The sequence below is a fragment of the Cheilinus undulatus genome, linkage group 4 (genome assembly GCF_018320785.1).
Source record: "Cheilinus undulatus linkage group 4, ASM1832078v1, whole genome shotgun sequence".
Taxonomy (NCBI): domain Eukaryota; kingdom Metazoa; phylum Chordata; class Actinopteri; order Labriformes; family Labridae; genus Cheilinus; species Cheilinus undulatus.
Genome location: NC_054868.1, coordinates 7,840,221 through 7,855,440, shown reverse-complemented (window position 1 = coordinate 7,855,440; position 15,220 = coordinate 7,840,221). Strand labels below are relative to the sequence as shown.

Sequence of the window (15,220 nt, the reverse complement as noted above, 5' to 3'; positions counted from 1 at the left end):
CATGTCTGACAAGACAATAGAAGTAGAAAGGAATATGCAAGTTTTTGGAATAAACCCCCCAAATGAACACATTAAACTGGTTTTAATTAATGTTTTTATACTCACTGATCCATATTCATACAAGTATTGATAATTAAAACCATTTAGACAATAAAAATTAATTAAATTTTTCATTTTAACCAGAGATGCAGAATCTACTGTTAGATTTTAGCAATAAAATTACAGTTATTATGTATGATTCAAATGATAGTTTATGGTATGTATAACATCAAAGTGGGGTTCTAAACCTGCTGATAGGTGTGCCAATTGCAGCATTAAACTATCAGGACACAAACATCTGCAACTGACATTGGTTCATCCCTCATACCCGTGGATGGCGTTTGTCAAAATGTTAAATCTGCTGCATCTCTAATCATAAATCTTTCATTTTCTTTGATCAGTGAGGGAGTACCATTGACAAGTGTGGCAGTGTTGCAAAAGCTGAAATTCTTTCAACCAAGAGCACTGAGAGTGCAGCGACATACATCAGCTGATGAGGTTTTTAAACTCAGTCACTGAGCACTGAAACTACTACTGTTTGCTAATACTAATCTAATAAAACCAAAGATTCTTCAAAAACACACCATAAGTTATGCCAGTAACAAATAGTTTATTCTACCATAATCCTATGAAGGCTATTATGATTCAGAATGATAATCATAACTGTAGTTTGCAATTTGTCATGAGTGTGTACTCAGGAGTATCACCATTAGAGGAAATATCCTCAACCTGTCAGCATCGTAAATATTGATTATCATCCCAGATTGGATTATCAGATTTTGTAGCTGATGTTTCTCCCTCAGATCTCCCTCTTCTCAGCTGGAGAAGGAATCTTCTGTTAGAGCATTCAGACACCTCTGAAATCCGTTCTTGGATCATTTCTCTCACAGCAGTTTCTGTCGTTGCCATAGTCACACAGTGAGTCGGAGTGGAAAGTTATAAAAGTTGAACCCTGACTGCAGCAGCAATGAGCTGCTCACATCCACCAGAGCAGCAGTCCACCCTCCCTCTGCCTGACACCGCCGCAGACCTGGCTGACATGTCTGCCGTCATGTTTACATTCAAGCAACCAGAGGCAGCAGCAACATCTGCTCCTAATCTGACAGAAACCCATGAATGTACAAACAGCCAGCAGGTCTGTGAGGCTGTGCTTAGACTGGTATGTGCTGCTGATTGTGTCAACACTGTGTGTGACCAGGGCATTACAACAAAGACCTCCAAATTCTCCTAATTTAATGCACTCATAACAGTCAAGGAAGTACTGGATGATTTTTTTGTGTGTGTGTGTTGTAAGACATTTGAAGATCATAATAACCCCAATTCTAAAAAAGTGTGGGTGCAATGTGAAGTATGAATCAAAACAGAATGCCATGGTTTCTCATCTCATGAAGCCATTTTATTCACAATAGAACACAAACAGCATCTGAAATGGAAAAGCAAATTATACAAATGAAAAACTGCTTGAGGAGCATTTTGCAACTAATTAGGTTAATTGGCAACAGGTCAGTTACATGACTGGATGTAAAAGGAGCATTTTACAGAGGCAGAGTCTCTGTGAAGACTTTCAATACACCACCATCTACGGTAGTGGTTCCCAAATGGGGGGTCAGGACCCCAAAAAGGGTTGCAAGACATGAGGGGATGATATATATATTTATATATATATATATATAAAGTTGTGTATTTTATCCCTTATTGGAAAAATAAGCATCATATGCCAGTAGTGCTGTGGAACATCCAGGTGCTCTTTTGTAAACTTCAAACGTGCAGCAATGTGTTTTTTGAACAGCAGTGGCTTCCTCTGTGGTTTCCTCCCATGAACTCTATTCTTGTTTAATGTTTTACTTATTGTAGATTTGTCAACACAAATGTTGGCATGTGCCAGAGACTTCTGTAGGTCTTTAGCTGACACTCTAAGATTCTTCTTTACCTCAGCATTCTCTGCTGTGTTCTTGCAGTCATCTTTACAGGACAACCATGCCTAGGAAGAGTAGCAACAGTGCTGAACCTTCTCCATTTGTAGACAGTCTGTCTTACCATGGACACATGAACATCAAGACTTTTACAGATGCTTTTGTAACCCTTTCCAGCTTCATGCAAGTTAACAATTCTTGATCGTAGGTCTTCTGAGAGCTCTTTTGTGCCAGGCATGGTTCACATCAGGTAATGCTTCTGAGAAGAGCAAACTCAAAACTGGTGTGTGTTTTTTATAGGGCAGGGCAGCTTTAACCAACACATCTAATCTCATCACATTGATTGGACTCCAGGTTGGCTGACTCCTGGCTCCAGTTAGCTCTTAGAGAAGTCATTAGCCTAGGGGTTCACATACTTCTTCCACCCTGCACTGTGAATGTTTACATGTTTTGTTCAATAAAAACATGAAAACGTCATTTTTGTGCAGTATTAGTTTAAGCAGACTGTGTTTGTCTATTGTTGTGAATTAGATGAAGAGAACACATTTGATGACCAATTTATGCAGAAATCCAAGAAATCTCAAAGGGTTCACATACTTTTTCTAGTGACTGTATGCTTCTATCCAGAGAACTTCTACCGCATCCATCACAACAGCATGACTTCACAGTAGAAGAGTGCTGAACTGGCCTTCCTGCAGTCCAGACCTTTCACTGATGGAAAACAATTGGGGCATCATAAAATGACAATTCCAGAATATATCAGACAAGAATGGGATAACATTCCTCTCCAGTAACTGGTCTCCCAGACATTTGCAGACAGTTGTTAAAAGAAGAATTGTAAGCATGGCTCTGTCCCTACTTTTTTGAGCTGTGTTGCTGCCATCAAATTCAAAATGAGCTCATATTTTTATGAAATGGTAAAATTTCCCTGTGTCATCATTTCAAATGTTGTTTGTGTTGTAATGTGAATATGATATGGGTTTATGAGATTTAAAAATCACTGGTGCTACTTTGTACACATCGCCCAAACTTTTTTGGAAGTGGGATTGTATCACTTCAAGTTGATAAGGGGTAGCTTGGTGAGCCCTCAGCCCAAATGCCAGTGGACCTTCTCCTTTGGGAACCATGAACATCAGAATCAAACTGAACTTCACCTCAGTGAAGAGTTCATTCATTAGTGTGGACTAACATTGTAGATTACAGAACAGGCTGACATTGCCATCCCTGGAGCTAAAAAGCTTTTTTCCAAATCTCTTTAATCCTTTAATACTTATGGATATCACTGACTAATTATGGAGTTGATCTTTGGTTGACCTAAACATATCCTTCTAATTCTCTCTTTAAAAAAAATCCAGGATAATCCATAATTCATCCCTGCTTGATAGTGAATCCAAAGTCATCCTCAGGACCAACCTGAAAGGAATATCATGCAGTAATGTTCTGTCATCAGAGGCATATTATCTTATTGTTTGTTTTCAGCCCTGTGTACTCACAGATTTCAGCCTATTGCTGCATTTTGGCTTTTTGTTTACATCAGTGGTTCTCAATGTGGGGGTTGGGATCCTTTTGGGGGGCATGAGACACTGAGAGGGGGTCTCCAGATGTCTTCAAAAAACTAAGAATCATTTTTAAATTACACTGTTACTACTTTACATAATATGGCCAAATTTTATCCTGTTTTCTTCACTTTTTCTCACCAATTATTCAATTTTTAACATGTTTTTTATCAATTTTAAAGCTTTTCCACCACTTTTTTCTGCCTGTTTTGCCACTTTTCACCTCTTGTTGCCTCTGTTGACCCATTATTGCCACTATTACAATGTTACAATGTCATGTAGCAGATGTTTTTATCCAAAGTGCATCGATGTACATTAACCACTTTTTACACCCATTTTTGCCCATATTAACCAGATTTATCCATTTGATATGTCAATTTCTGCCAAATTTTGCCCATTTTTCTGTCGCAGGTAACACGTTTGTGCCAATTTATTATAAGTTGTCATCCCATTTCACCAAATTTCCATCCAGTTCTGTCACTTGAAAGCCATTTTAGCCACTTTAGCTTTTTTAGTCACCTTTACCACTATTTTTGCCTGTTTTTGGCACTTTAACCCAATTTTTCGAATTTTTATTTTTTTCTACTTTTCAACTCCAGTTTCACCACATTTTCCACCTATTATTGGCATTATTAACCCATTTAAAAAAAAATTTTAACATTAATTATTTCTGTTTTTAAGGAAAGTTTTATTACACAAATTAATTTAAAAATTTGTTTCTTGGATAAGAGTGGTTATTATTCAGGTTAAATATGAAATATGGATATCACAGCTAAACTTTACAGTGGACACTTACTTTGCTGACCTCCATGGTCCTCCAGTTTAGTTGTCCCACCCTCAGTTTTTTTTAAGATGTGTTGCTGCAATCAAATTCAAACCATGCTTATATTTTTCATGAAATGTTAAAATGTCTTAGTTTCAACATCTGATATGTTGTTTATGCCTTATTGTGTATTTAGGTTGATGATATTTGTATTATTTTTTTCAGTGTTTATATTTACATTTCACACAGCGCCCCAACTTTTTTGGAATTGGGGTTGTATTCAAATTTTCTTTGTCGTCTCATAAAAGGATGACACCATTTTGTGTCCAGTATAGAAAGTCAGACTCAAGGTTAGAGACTCATAAGTAGATGGAAACTGTTGGAGTAGTGCATTTAAAAGACTTGGAAAAGAAAGCTAGCTAACAGTCATTAAGGCAGACAGGTGGGCAAACCAGAAACAGGTAGGTGGTAGGCAGGCAGATCAAGGTTCAAGTAGAGAAAAAGCACAAGGGCAGAACCCAAGAAAAAGTACATGGTAACTAGGATAACCTGGTAAACAAACAAACAAAAAAAAAAAAAACAAAGAAAATGTATAACTGTTATGAAGGGAGGCTGAGGAGGGATGTGAAGCCATGGGAGTCAGGAAGGTCAGACAAATGTAGAAATAGTTAGAAGACAGAAAAAACCTTTAAACAGCAAAGAAAAAAAGACAACTGGAGGACATACTGTGAAAATTGTGTTCCCTTTGTGCTTGCAGCCAGTAATTACGCTGGAGGGGAGTATTTCATACACCTTCCACAGTGAGGGAATGCACACCATCACAGTCCAAGTGGCTGCAGCCAACACCATCCTGCAGGATACAAAGACCATAGCAGTCAAAGGTGAGTGGGTGCTTTCTGACTGTGTCCATAGAGCTGAGAGCAGCTGTCAACAGGTCTGAATACAGTAGCACTTTGTAAATACCTGGCTCATAATTTATAAAGCATTGTCAATTATTTATATGCCTTTTATAAAGTGAAGGATTAGTGCTCTTTTGGTGCAAGCATTAGTAACCCTTACTCTAGCCATACCTCTTTGCATATGCTTGTTTAATGCATGATAAAGCATGTATGACTTTATTTATGAAGGATGTGTAATTAGTTACTAATGACAAGAAAAGTATTACCCATTTTATAAAAAGGTACACAGAAATTTGCAGTGACGTTTTATAAATGATAACAAAATGCTGCTTAACTAATTAATGGATGAGTAAATAACTAAAGTTACCAGGGATCAAATGAGTAAGGTGTGGTTTGTTAATAAACTAGTAACAAACTGCTGTTTGAACCCATAATAAATAGGTATAATTACCAGGTAGTGGATGTCTAAGTAGGTGTTAGTTCACTAAGAACAGAAAGATTTCTAACTGCTTAGTAACTGATACCAAAGTTGCTTAGTTATAGGTATAGAATAAAGGCAAAGACTGAGTAACTTGAGGGTGGTCTGACTGCAGACCGCAGCTCTAAGTCTACTACTGTAGACTACTACTACTAAGATGCCACGTCCGTCAGGACTGAAGTGATGCAGTTTGCCAGCACAACGTATTTCTCATTTCAGATTTTCAATTTTGCATTTCACAATTACAACTTAAACGTATGGATTTGGCTTTAAATTCCATATTTAGAATTTTCAATTCATGATTTTGACTTTTTATCTCATATTTTATCCTTTTCAGAATGACAGTTTTAAAGTTTAAGTCATATTTAGACCTTTTAATCTCATGATTTGGAATTTTATCTCACATTTTGACCATTTAAATTAAGTATTTTGACTTTTATCTCTTATTTTGTGCCTTTTTAACTCATGATTTGGGATTTTATCTCATATTTGACCTTTTAAAGTAATGATTCCAAATTTTATCTTATCTAATCTTATCTGAATATTGACTCTGTTGGGCTCTCAGGTTAGACCCAAATTCAGAATCTGACCCCTGCTGTGATTGACTGTGACACCCCTGAACCAGAGGCTTGAGAAACAAGAAATTATATGATAATAAACTGCTTTTGAACCTAAACCAAACTGGCATGGTTACTGGTTAATGAGTGATTAGTTGCTCGTTAACCAAAGAAAAAATAGTATTTCTAATTATCAACCTAAACCAGATTGTCATAGTTTTAAGGGAGAGAATGATCAAGTGACTGCTAGTTAACCAGGGAAGGAATGAGTAACCACCTAAAAAACCTACACCGATCTATAATAGTTTCTAGTAGCTAACTGACAGTTTACCAGTAAACTTAGCAGCGGCTCAGTATGATGGTCAACAGGAAGCTACATGTTAACTAATGGTTAATTAGTTAGATCCTCATTCCTCACCTTAGCTTTTGTGTACCTTATTTTAAAATGTTGTTCAAATCTGGTCTGTGAGCTTCTCTTAAGTCTAATCTGTGTTTGAGAATGTAGTTTTATGTAAATCAGAATCTTCAGAATACATCACTGCCTGACTCTGCTCTCTCACACATAAAACTGTCCCTACTTGTGTAAGATATATCACATTACTGTTCGAACCTCTAAAGAATATGTCTTCATTTGAAATGAAGTAATGCGGCAGCAAGTATCTTTAAGATGCTGTGATTTATTACCAGTGGAATGGCAGGCGTAAAGCTGTGACATTTTCTAATTATCTAGAAGTGCATCTGGTACATTTAGCCAAAGGGAAGTGCGGGGGATATGAGAAAGCCTCTTCTTTTCATCAAGTGTTAACTACCTGAAACTCAGCTCCAGCAAAATGACAGTTGGCACTGCTCTCAGAGAATAATGCCCCCGGATCCTCGTGAATTAATGGCTGATTTTCCCTTGACTCTCCTCAACAGAATTCTTCAAATCTCTGCTTTTATCTTTCTCCCCTAATCTGGATGAGTTCAACCCCGACATACCTGAGTGGAGACAGGATGTGGGGAGGGTAATTAAGAAGGCTCTGCTCCAAGTGAGTGATTTTCATTTTCTCTGTCCTTCCCCTTCTCTTCTTTCCATCTTTCTGTGTGTCTTCTTATCTCTTCCTTTCTTCTTCACCCTGATATTTCTCAGTTATTTCTTATTCCCCTATTACCTCTGCTGCCTAATGCTCTGGGCTCAGTGGTGCGGCACGAGAACGCCCCCGGGGGCACCCTGTGATTCATCATGAGACAGGTGTGCCGCCGCCTCTGCTTTCCTGCCCTCCCAAGATGGCTTCATCGTTGCTTACACTTTAATTCTAAAAGTCACCAATTAAATGATCTCAGAACTTGAAGTGCAGGGTCTTGTTTGGGGGCTCGTGGTGCGACTGTAGCTGTCACTGTGTCTGATGTGTTTCTGTGTGTGTTAATGTGCCTGATCGTAGGAGGGGTGTAAGTGCTCTTACTGTGTGTGGGACGCTAACCCATCATTGTTAAGTGTTACTCATCTACCCATTCATTGCTCATGAATAGTGGACGGCTTTAGTTGTAATGGGCTCTTGGCCGTCTCACCAACATATTGAGCGATAAAGCTGCAGGTGGGCTCTGCTGCTGGATTATTTAAATGAGTGAAGTGGAGCTCATTTATAACCTGGATAACCCAGACTCAGGCCAGGACCATTGAGACAAATAATCACTGTTTTCCTGTTTGATAACAGTAAAAACTCTAGAAATTCAAGTCAGTAGTAGCCTGATTAACATCTAACACATGGTTGGCCTGACCATTAAACCAACAGAGACTGTAATGACATTGTATCCAAATACATGCACTTAAATATGGAGTTGCCCCCTTTATGCAGCTATAACAGCTTCTACTCTTCTTGGAAGGCTTTCCACAAGATTTTGAGGAGTTTCTGTGGGAACTTGAGGCCATTCATGCTGTAGAGCATTTATGAGACCAGGCACTGATGTTGGACAAGAAGGCCTGGTGCGCCTTCATCCCAAAGGAGCTCGATGTGTCAGGGCCAATTGTTAGGAATGATATGCATGTAGAGTTCCTCTTCATTTGCTTTTCTTCTCAGTTGTGTAACTTGTTTTAGACTGGTTTTCATGTGCGTAATAAACATTGGGTCAAGTTGAAACTGGATTGTCTGGTGGTCTTGAATGCAGCATTCCAGCAGTGTGTGCAAAGCTAATGCTGTGCCACCTTTAAATGACATCAGAGGACTCAGGACTGCCACTGTAAGGATGAGAAGATGCCATCTTGCATGTCACCAGACTGAATTCGGACTTGAATTGAATTAAAGGGATACTTCAACAATTATACTTCAACATTTTGGCAAAATTCGCGCATTACCATAATCCCTATAGTCTTACTAATAGGTTCGTTACCTTTAGTTTTCAGTGCAAGCTATTTTTAGATCGGCGGTGCTGAGATTCCAGCTGCTCTGCCAATGCAATAGATTGTTATAATATCACAGCTCTCCCTCATCAAACTCATCAAATACACAACAACAACCCTTAAAGCACTCTCGTGGACAAGTTGTGACCTGCACATTCACCACGCTATGAAACAATAACGTATAATTATTAGGGCTTTCAAAATTGACGTGTTAATACGGATTAATCCATCATCATGATTAATCTGATTTAAAATTTTAACGCAATTAACCCATCTACAGCACAGAATGACTCAAAATCCCTGAAACGTCTCTGGCAACGCAATTCGGGCAGTTTGTCCAAGTAGGGTTACCATGGAGCATGCCATCGAGCATGCGCAAATGGGCCGTTGATCCGGTAGTGACCAACCAACCCAAAATGGAAGACGCTAAACAGCACATTGGCCCTCTCGATGGGAAATTTGAGTACAAAAAAAAACACCAAGATGGAGCAGTCGAGCAACATAAAGTTTTATGCACATTCTGCAGGAAGGAGTTTTCTTTTCACCAAAGCACTTCCAGCTTAAAACACCACATTAACACGAAGCATACGTTTGTCAGAGATTGAGTCTGTTTGCTTATTGAAAATGAAACACGATTAATATAGATTAAAAATGAATATTTAATCATGATTAATCTAAATAAATCCACAACAACCCTGTGATTAATCTGATTAATAATTTTAATCATTTGACAGCACTAATAATTATGTAACATTACAACACATGAAGCAAATACTGGGAACTATTTCTTGAGTAAACCACTGGGCGGAGTGACACAGTGCAGCAGCCACGTCTGGAGTGTAGTTCCGGCTTTGCATTTAACTTTAAAACATCTCCGTCTCGTAATGTTCCATGATTATTTCATAGCGTATTGAATGTACAGGTCACAACTTGTCCACGAGAGTGTTTTGGAGTTGTTGGATTGTGTGGATTGATTGGATTGTGTATTTGATGAGTTTGATGAGGGAAAGCCGGGATACCATCCTAAGAATCCTAACTCGGCACCACCGATCTAAAAACAGCTTGCCCCTACTAAGGGTAACGAACCTACTAGTAAGACTATAGGGATTATGGCAATGAGCAAATTTGCCAAAATGTTGAAGTATCCCATTAAACTACTTACTGTTTTCGAACTATTTTTCCTTTACTGGCCCAAAGATGTTATTTGTTTAGCTAGGTTTCTTATTTTAATCACAGTGAAATTATTCTGGATTCCTCATAATCCTTTTGGCTTTGATATTGCATATATACATTTCCCTTTTAAGAGCCCAAACTGAACTTTTTCTTTTCATAAATAACTCCATCAAGAGCAGGAGTAACCAGCTGCAGTTAAATTATTAAGACAGGATCGATATGAACGACCCCATGGACAGTCTAGTCTTGTTTTTGTTTGAACTCACTCGACTGAAGCTGGAAATTTCTCTCTGAAATTAATCACCAGGGAAATTGATGCAATCACAGCTTGGCTTGTGTACTTCACTGATTACTGAGGCTGACATGAAAAAAAATGGCATGTTCTCTATTAGTTCAGCCACAGTTTAGTTTGTTGATGAAAGAACATACAAGTGCCTCAAAGTAAAATTATCCACTGAGTTCCCATTATACCATAAGCACCAACTAAGGTTACAGTAGCCTGTAACTGCAGCCTGCTGAAACTGGCAAGCGTATTTATTTTTTTATGACAATATGGGCACATTGACTCAGGAATAGCTCTCAGCTTACAATAGAAAATATTTATAGATATGATTTTTATCTATTGTATATTATTTAAGTTTTTGCACAAGACTGCATCAATGTAGGCCATAAAAGGCCCAGGCAGATTTTTATCTTATATTTGTTTACATGATGCATCATGTCTAGTGCTTAACACATCACATGGTTTTAACCATTAGGCTAAGGTTTTAAGTAAACAACGGCAATATTTGAGTTTATCAGCTTATGAGAAATTGGAAGGACATCAGTTTTATCTGAAATGCTTAGTTTTTATAACTGACATGCCAGATGGATTTTTTAACACATCCATCTGGGAAAGCTTCAATAGGAAATGTTTGAGAAAAGGCAGAGGCTTTGAAAAATTGTAAGAGTGTGATTAGATGAATGTTTTGTCTGTCACATCTCTACGGGCCAATAAGAGCAACAAAACACGTGACGTAGCCGCTATTGAGCTGCGTGTGCGCAGCTACTGAGGAATAACGCGAAGCATTGCAACTATAGACATGAAAGTACTCGACTTTTGTCAGTTTTGAAAAGAAAAACAACTCACTGCAGTTCTCTGTTCTTCTTTTAACGGAGAAATGTGGTCAAGTTCTGATAAAACTGGCCCTTTAGCCGCAGCCACGCTAACCTCTTCCTCCATAACTGCACCAGCACTTGCTGCTGCTTGTTTATGTCACGACTCTGCTGCACCTGAAATTACTGCCCCTCGTAGCTGATTGGTCCTGTCACTTTCTAACCGGGCCCAAACGGTTCAGATGGGAGCTTTGCAAGATGGATTCGCCAGTGAAAAATAAGGAAACGGGTGTATCTATCTGCTTTGCAAGGTTATAGTTTTTATGTGTATTCCAACATTGTCTGACTGCTGGTTAGCCATTTGTTGTAATGGCTTGTGGTAAGAATGTTCCAAGAGCGTTTTATCCTTATTGGTCTACAAGAAATTACATTTAACCAACAAGCCTAAGGAGGAGAAAATGCTCAGAAAACAGTCAAATTCATCGCAGAGTCAATGTGTCAGTGCGCACATGGCACGGCTGGTATGCTGGTTAGAGCAGTGGTTCTCAACATTGGGGTCGAGACCTCATTGGGGGTCGCGAGACACAGACAGGGGGTCTCCAGGTGCCTTTAAAAAACTAAGAATATTTTTTTAAATTACACTGTTGCCACTTTACACCAATTTTGTCAATTTGAAACCCTTACACCACTTTTTTCTGCCTTTTTTAGCCACTTCTAAACCAAATCTCTTTCAAATTGATATGCCCATTTTTGCTAGTTGAACCCTTTTCTGCCTTTTCCTGCCTCAGCTAACCCTTTTTTGCCAGTTTGTATCAATTATTCATCCCATTTGACCAAATTTCCACCTATTTTGCCACTTTAACGCCATTTCAGCCACTCTTTAATTCTCTTTTTAACCCCCTTTTAAAACTCCTTTTACCACTATGTCATTTTTTTGCCACTTTTATCTATTTTTGTGCACCTCTAACCCATTTGTGCTATATTTAGAATGCAATTTCACTACCTTTCCCTCCATTTTCGCCATTATTTACCCATTTTTGCTACTTTTAACAAATTTTAATTCTGTTTTCAACAAAAGGTTTTACATTTTTAAGAGGACTACTTACTAAACAAATGAATTAAAATTTGTGTCTTTGATAAGAGTGGTTATTATTCAGGTTAAATATAAAATACCACAGCTTAACTTTACAATGGACCATGGTTTTGCTGGCCCCCAGTTTAGCTGGGCTCCAGAAAGCTCTCCCATTTTCCCCCCTAATGGGCAGCCTTGTCTGCACATGACTATTATTAAATGTACATGACTGTGTTCAACCACCTTCAGGTACAGTGGGGGTCCCTGGTCTCTGGCACTTTTACTTTGGGGGTTGTGGGCTGAAAAGTTTGAGAACCACTGGATTAGAGTGTGGCTAAAGATAGCAGCTAGCTCTGCTAGCTTTCTTTCCCCTTTGCAGATTAATATCAACCTTAATGTGATTACTCATCACTTCAGTTTAATAGCTGTACAGAAGTATAACCCTCAACAGCCTTCATAGGACATTATTTCCATTTTTAAATTAAAAATCCTGTCATACTGTTCTGTCCTTACAACATGCTAAGTGCTAAGCTTCTCATGTTTATGTCCATCTAAGTTTCAGGGAGAAGCTTTGGCAGGAAGGCCGCGTCCACTGCTACTAGTAACGCGAAGCTTCATTATAGGTTTAAAAGAGCATTTGACCAGGTTTTCAGGCTCATGTTTATAGGATATGATGGATAGTTTAACTGACACGTAAATTTAGCACCAGCTTATTTGTTATCTGGATTTTGCTCTTTACTCAGCTTACCAGGAGCATCCCTGTTTTGTGTTTTTTGTTCTGTGGAGGTTATTTTGCTGTTAAATGGTAGTGCCTAATGTGCTAACATGCTATATTGGAGCTAACATTCAGTCTTGGGAAAGCAAAAAAATTCGACACCCCACGATAATATTTGGCCAAATAAAGTTTGGACGGTCTCATTCATACTGTGGTGCTCAGTGTTTATGCTTTTACAGTTTAGGCACAGCTAATAACCCTGTTACATCATCATTCCTCAGAACTGAGATTAGCAGCACACAACAGGAAACATCTTTGAGGTACAGTGACGTAACAGACTAAAAATTGAGGCATGAACTTTGTCTCCTAAGATAATTGATATTATCTTAATGCATGCATTTGGCTCAAGTGGTAAATTCCCCAGAACAATAGAGAAATGTGGGGTAATTTTAGCCTAAAGCTGGAACAGCCTGTTTGCCACCACGAGGAAAAACCCCAGATGATGATTGCAGTGTCAGTGTCTACTGGCCTGCTTTGTCTGTCTGCTTCCAACTTAGAGCTTATAAAATAAGTATTCAGCTCTTGTTATCTCATACTTTTATTTGGTCTGTTCAGTTTCAGATGCCATTTCCTGAAGTAGATAAAAAGCTCTGCACGCCAAGAGTAGAGCAACAAGCAATGACCTCGCTACTTTCACTACATTTCTCAGGAACCTGGGGGTTATGTTGCTGTTTTTTTGAATTGCATAGATTTTCAGATGCATAACTCCTTAACTGATGAAGTGGTGCACTAGCATCCACATAATCTGCATTTCCAGACATCCTTTCTGCTTTGCTGTGAAAGAATCATTAAACGATGACACCTGTTAAAATATACATTTAGCCAAAAACAAGTTTCTTGTGTTAGACATAACCCTCTCAGACAATTTGAGTTAGTGTATGAGTCCATCAGTTGCAAAAACAAGCATGCTTTGGTACACATTTCCCCTCAGGATTAGATAAAAGTTATCACAGTCTTCTCTTAGCTGACGGCTAAAGCAAACTAATGGAGCAGTTCCAGACTTTATACACCTCTTCATCATCTGGACTCAAATATATGACCAGGTTTTGAATGAGTGGGATCCCCCTCCAAGAGATTTCTTTCAATTCCACTTTTTTATGTGATGGAGAAAAACATCAACAGTCCTCCTCCAGCCCTTAAAAAATATCCAACTGTTTATCTGGACCAAATATGATGCTTCACAGTTTGAGATGGACGGATCAAATGGATATCTTCCAAACAAACAGGCTTTTTAAGCTTAAATTCACTTCCTGTGTTTCCCAGGACAGGCTAGCCTTACTGCAGTAACACACAGAGTTGGTTGGAATCAGAATTGCATTTCAAAGTTTGTTTAAGTGTACCACCCCTATTCCAACACAGCTGGGATGCTGTGTAAAATAAAAACAAAATGCAATTATTTGGATGATTTGAAATCTTATAAGCCTATATTTTATCCACAATAGAACATGAACAATATATTTAATGATAAAACTGAAATATTTTACCATTTTAGGAAAAATATTCACTCATTGTGTAGCATCCCCTCTTCTTTAAAAACAAAACATCTGGTAAGTGAAGAGACCAGTTCGTGCAGGGCAGTTTAGCATCTTCTACTGTGTAGCCATGCTATTCTGATGGATGCAGTATGTGGTTTAGCATTGTCTTGCTGAAATATGAAAGACTTTCCCTGAAAGAGACGTCTATATGGGAGCATATGCTGCTCTAAAACCCCTATATACTTTCAGCATGGTTGTGTTGACAGACAACAATTTGTGAAAGTGTTTCTGAGCCCATGCAGTGATCTCCAGTACAAATTCATGCCTGCTTTTGATACAGTGTCACCTGAGGGCCTTTCAGCCTTGCCCCTTGCTCACAGAGATTTCTCCAGATTTTCTTTATCTTTTTGTGGTATTAAAGGTGGCTGGATAGCTCAGTGGTTTACATCGCTGACTGTGGTGTAGGAGATTTGGGGTTCAAATCTCAGTCAGAGCATGAGTGTCTAGTGTGGGCCCCAGGAACAAGAACACCTTTCTCAAATGTCACTTTGGATAAAAGTGTTTGTTAAATGACATTGTAAATTGTAAATGTACTGTAGATAGCCCTGCGATTGACTGGTGACCAGTCCAGGGTGTGCCCCGCCTCTCGCCCAATGACAGCTGGGATAGGCTCCAGCTCCTCCGTGACTGCCAACGGGATAACTGGTATAGAAAATGGATGGATGTACTGTAGATGGTGGGAAAGTAAAAGTCTTAGCAATTTTACACTGAAGAACTTTTTTTCTGAATTTTCTTCATAATTTTAGATGCAGGTTTGGTGAACTTCTACCCTGTGGCGTGCACAGACTTTTTCAAGGGCAGGAGCGAAAAGAAAAAAAAGGGCTCATACAGCGCATTCTCGCCACTGAAGAGGGCACTAAGCTTTGTGTGTTTTTGAGGCCACTTTAGACATGTTTATATGGCACATTATATAGCCTTAAAACAGACTAACTAGACAGACTACTCAAGTTAGTTTGTAGTTAGGATCAGCATCCACAAAAACTGTGTA

The 15,220-nt window shown here is 38.7% G+C and overlaps 1 protein-coding gene across 3 annotated transcripts in view; it reads left to right on the top strand.

The window, feature by feature from the left end:
* Positions 1-15,220, top strand: part of sorcs3 (sortilin related VPS10 domain containing receptor 3) — a 463,686-nt gene that overhangs the window by 420,225 nt on the left and 28,241 nt on the right. For all 3 annotated transcript variants that reach the window (XM_041785632.1, XM_041785633.1, XM_041785634.1), the window contains 2 exons: positions 5,029-5,152; positions 7,121-7,233. In XM_041785632.1, the coding sequence (XP_041641566.1) occupies positions 5,029-5,152; positions 7,121-7,233 (237 nt within the window). The remainder of the gene's footprint in view (positions 1-5,028; positions 5,153-7,120; positions 7,234-15,220) is intronic.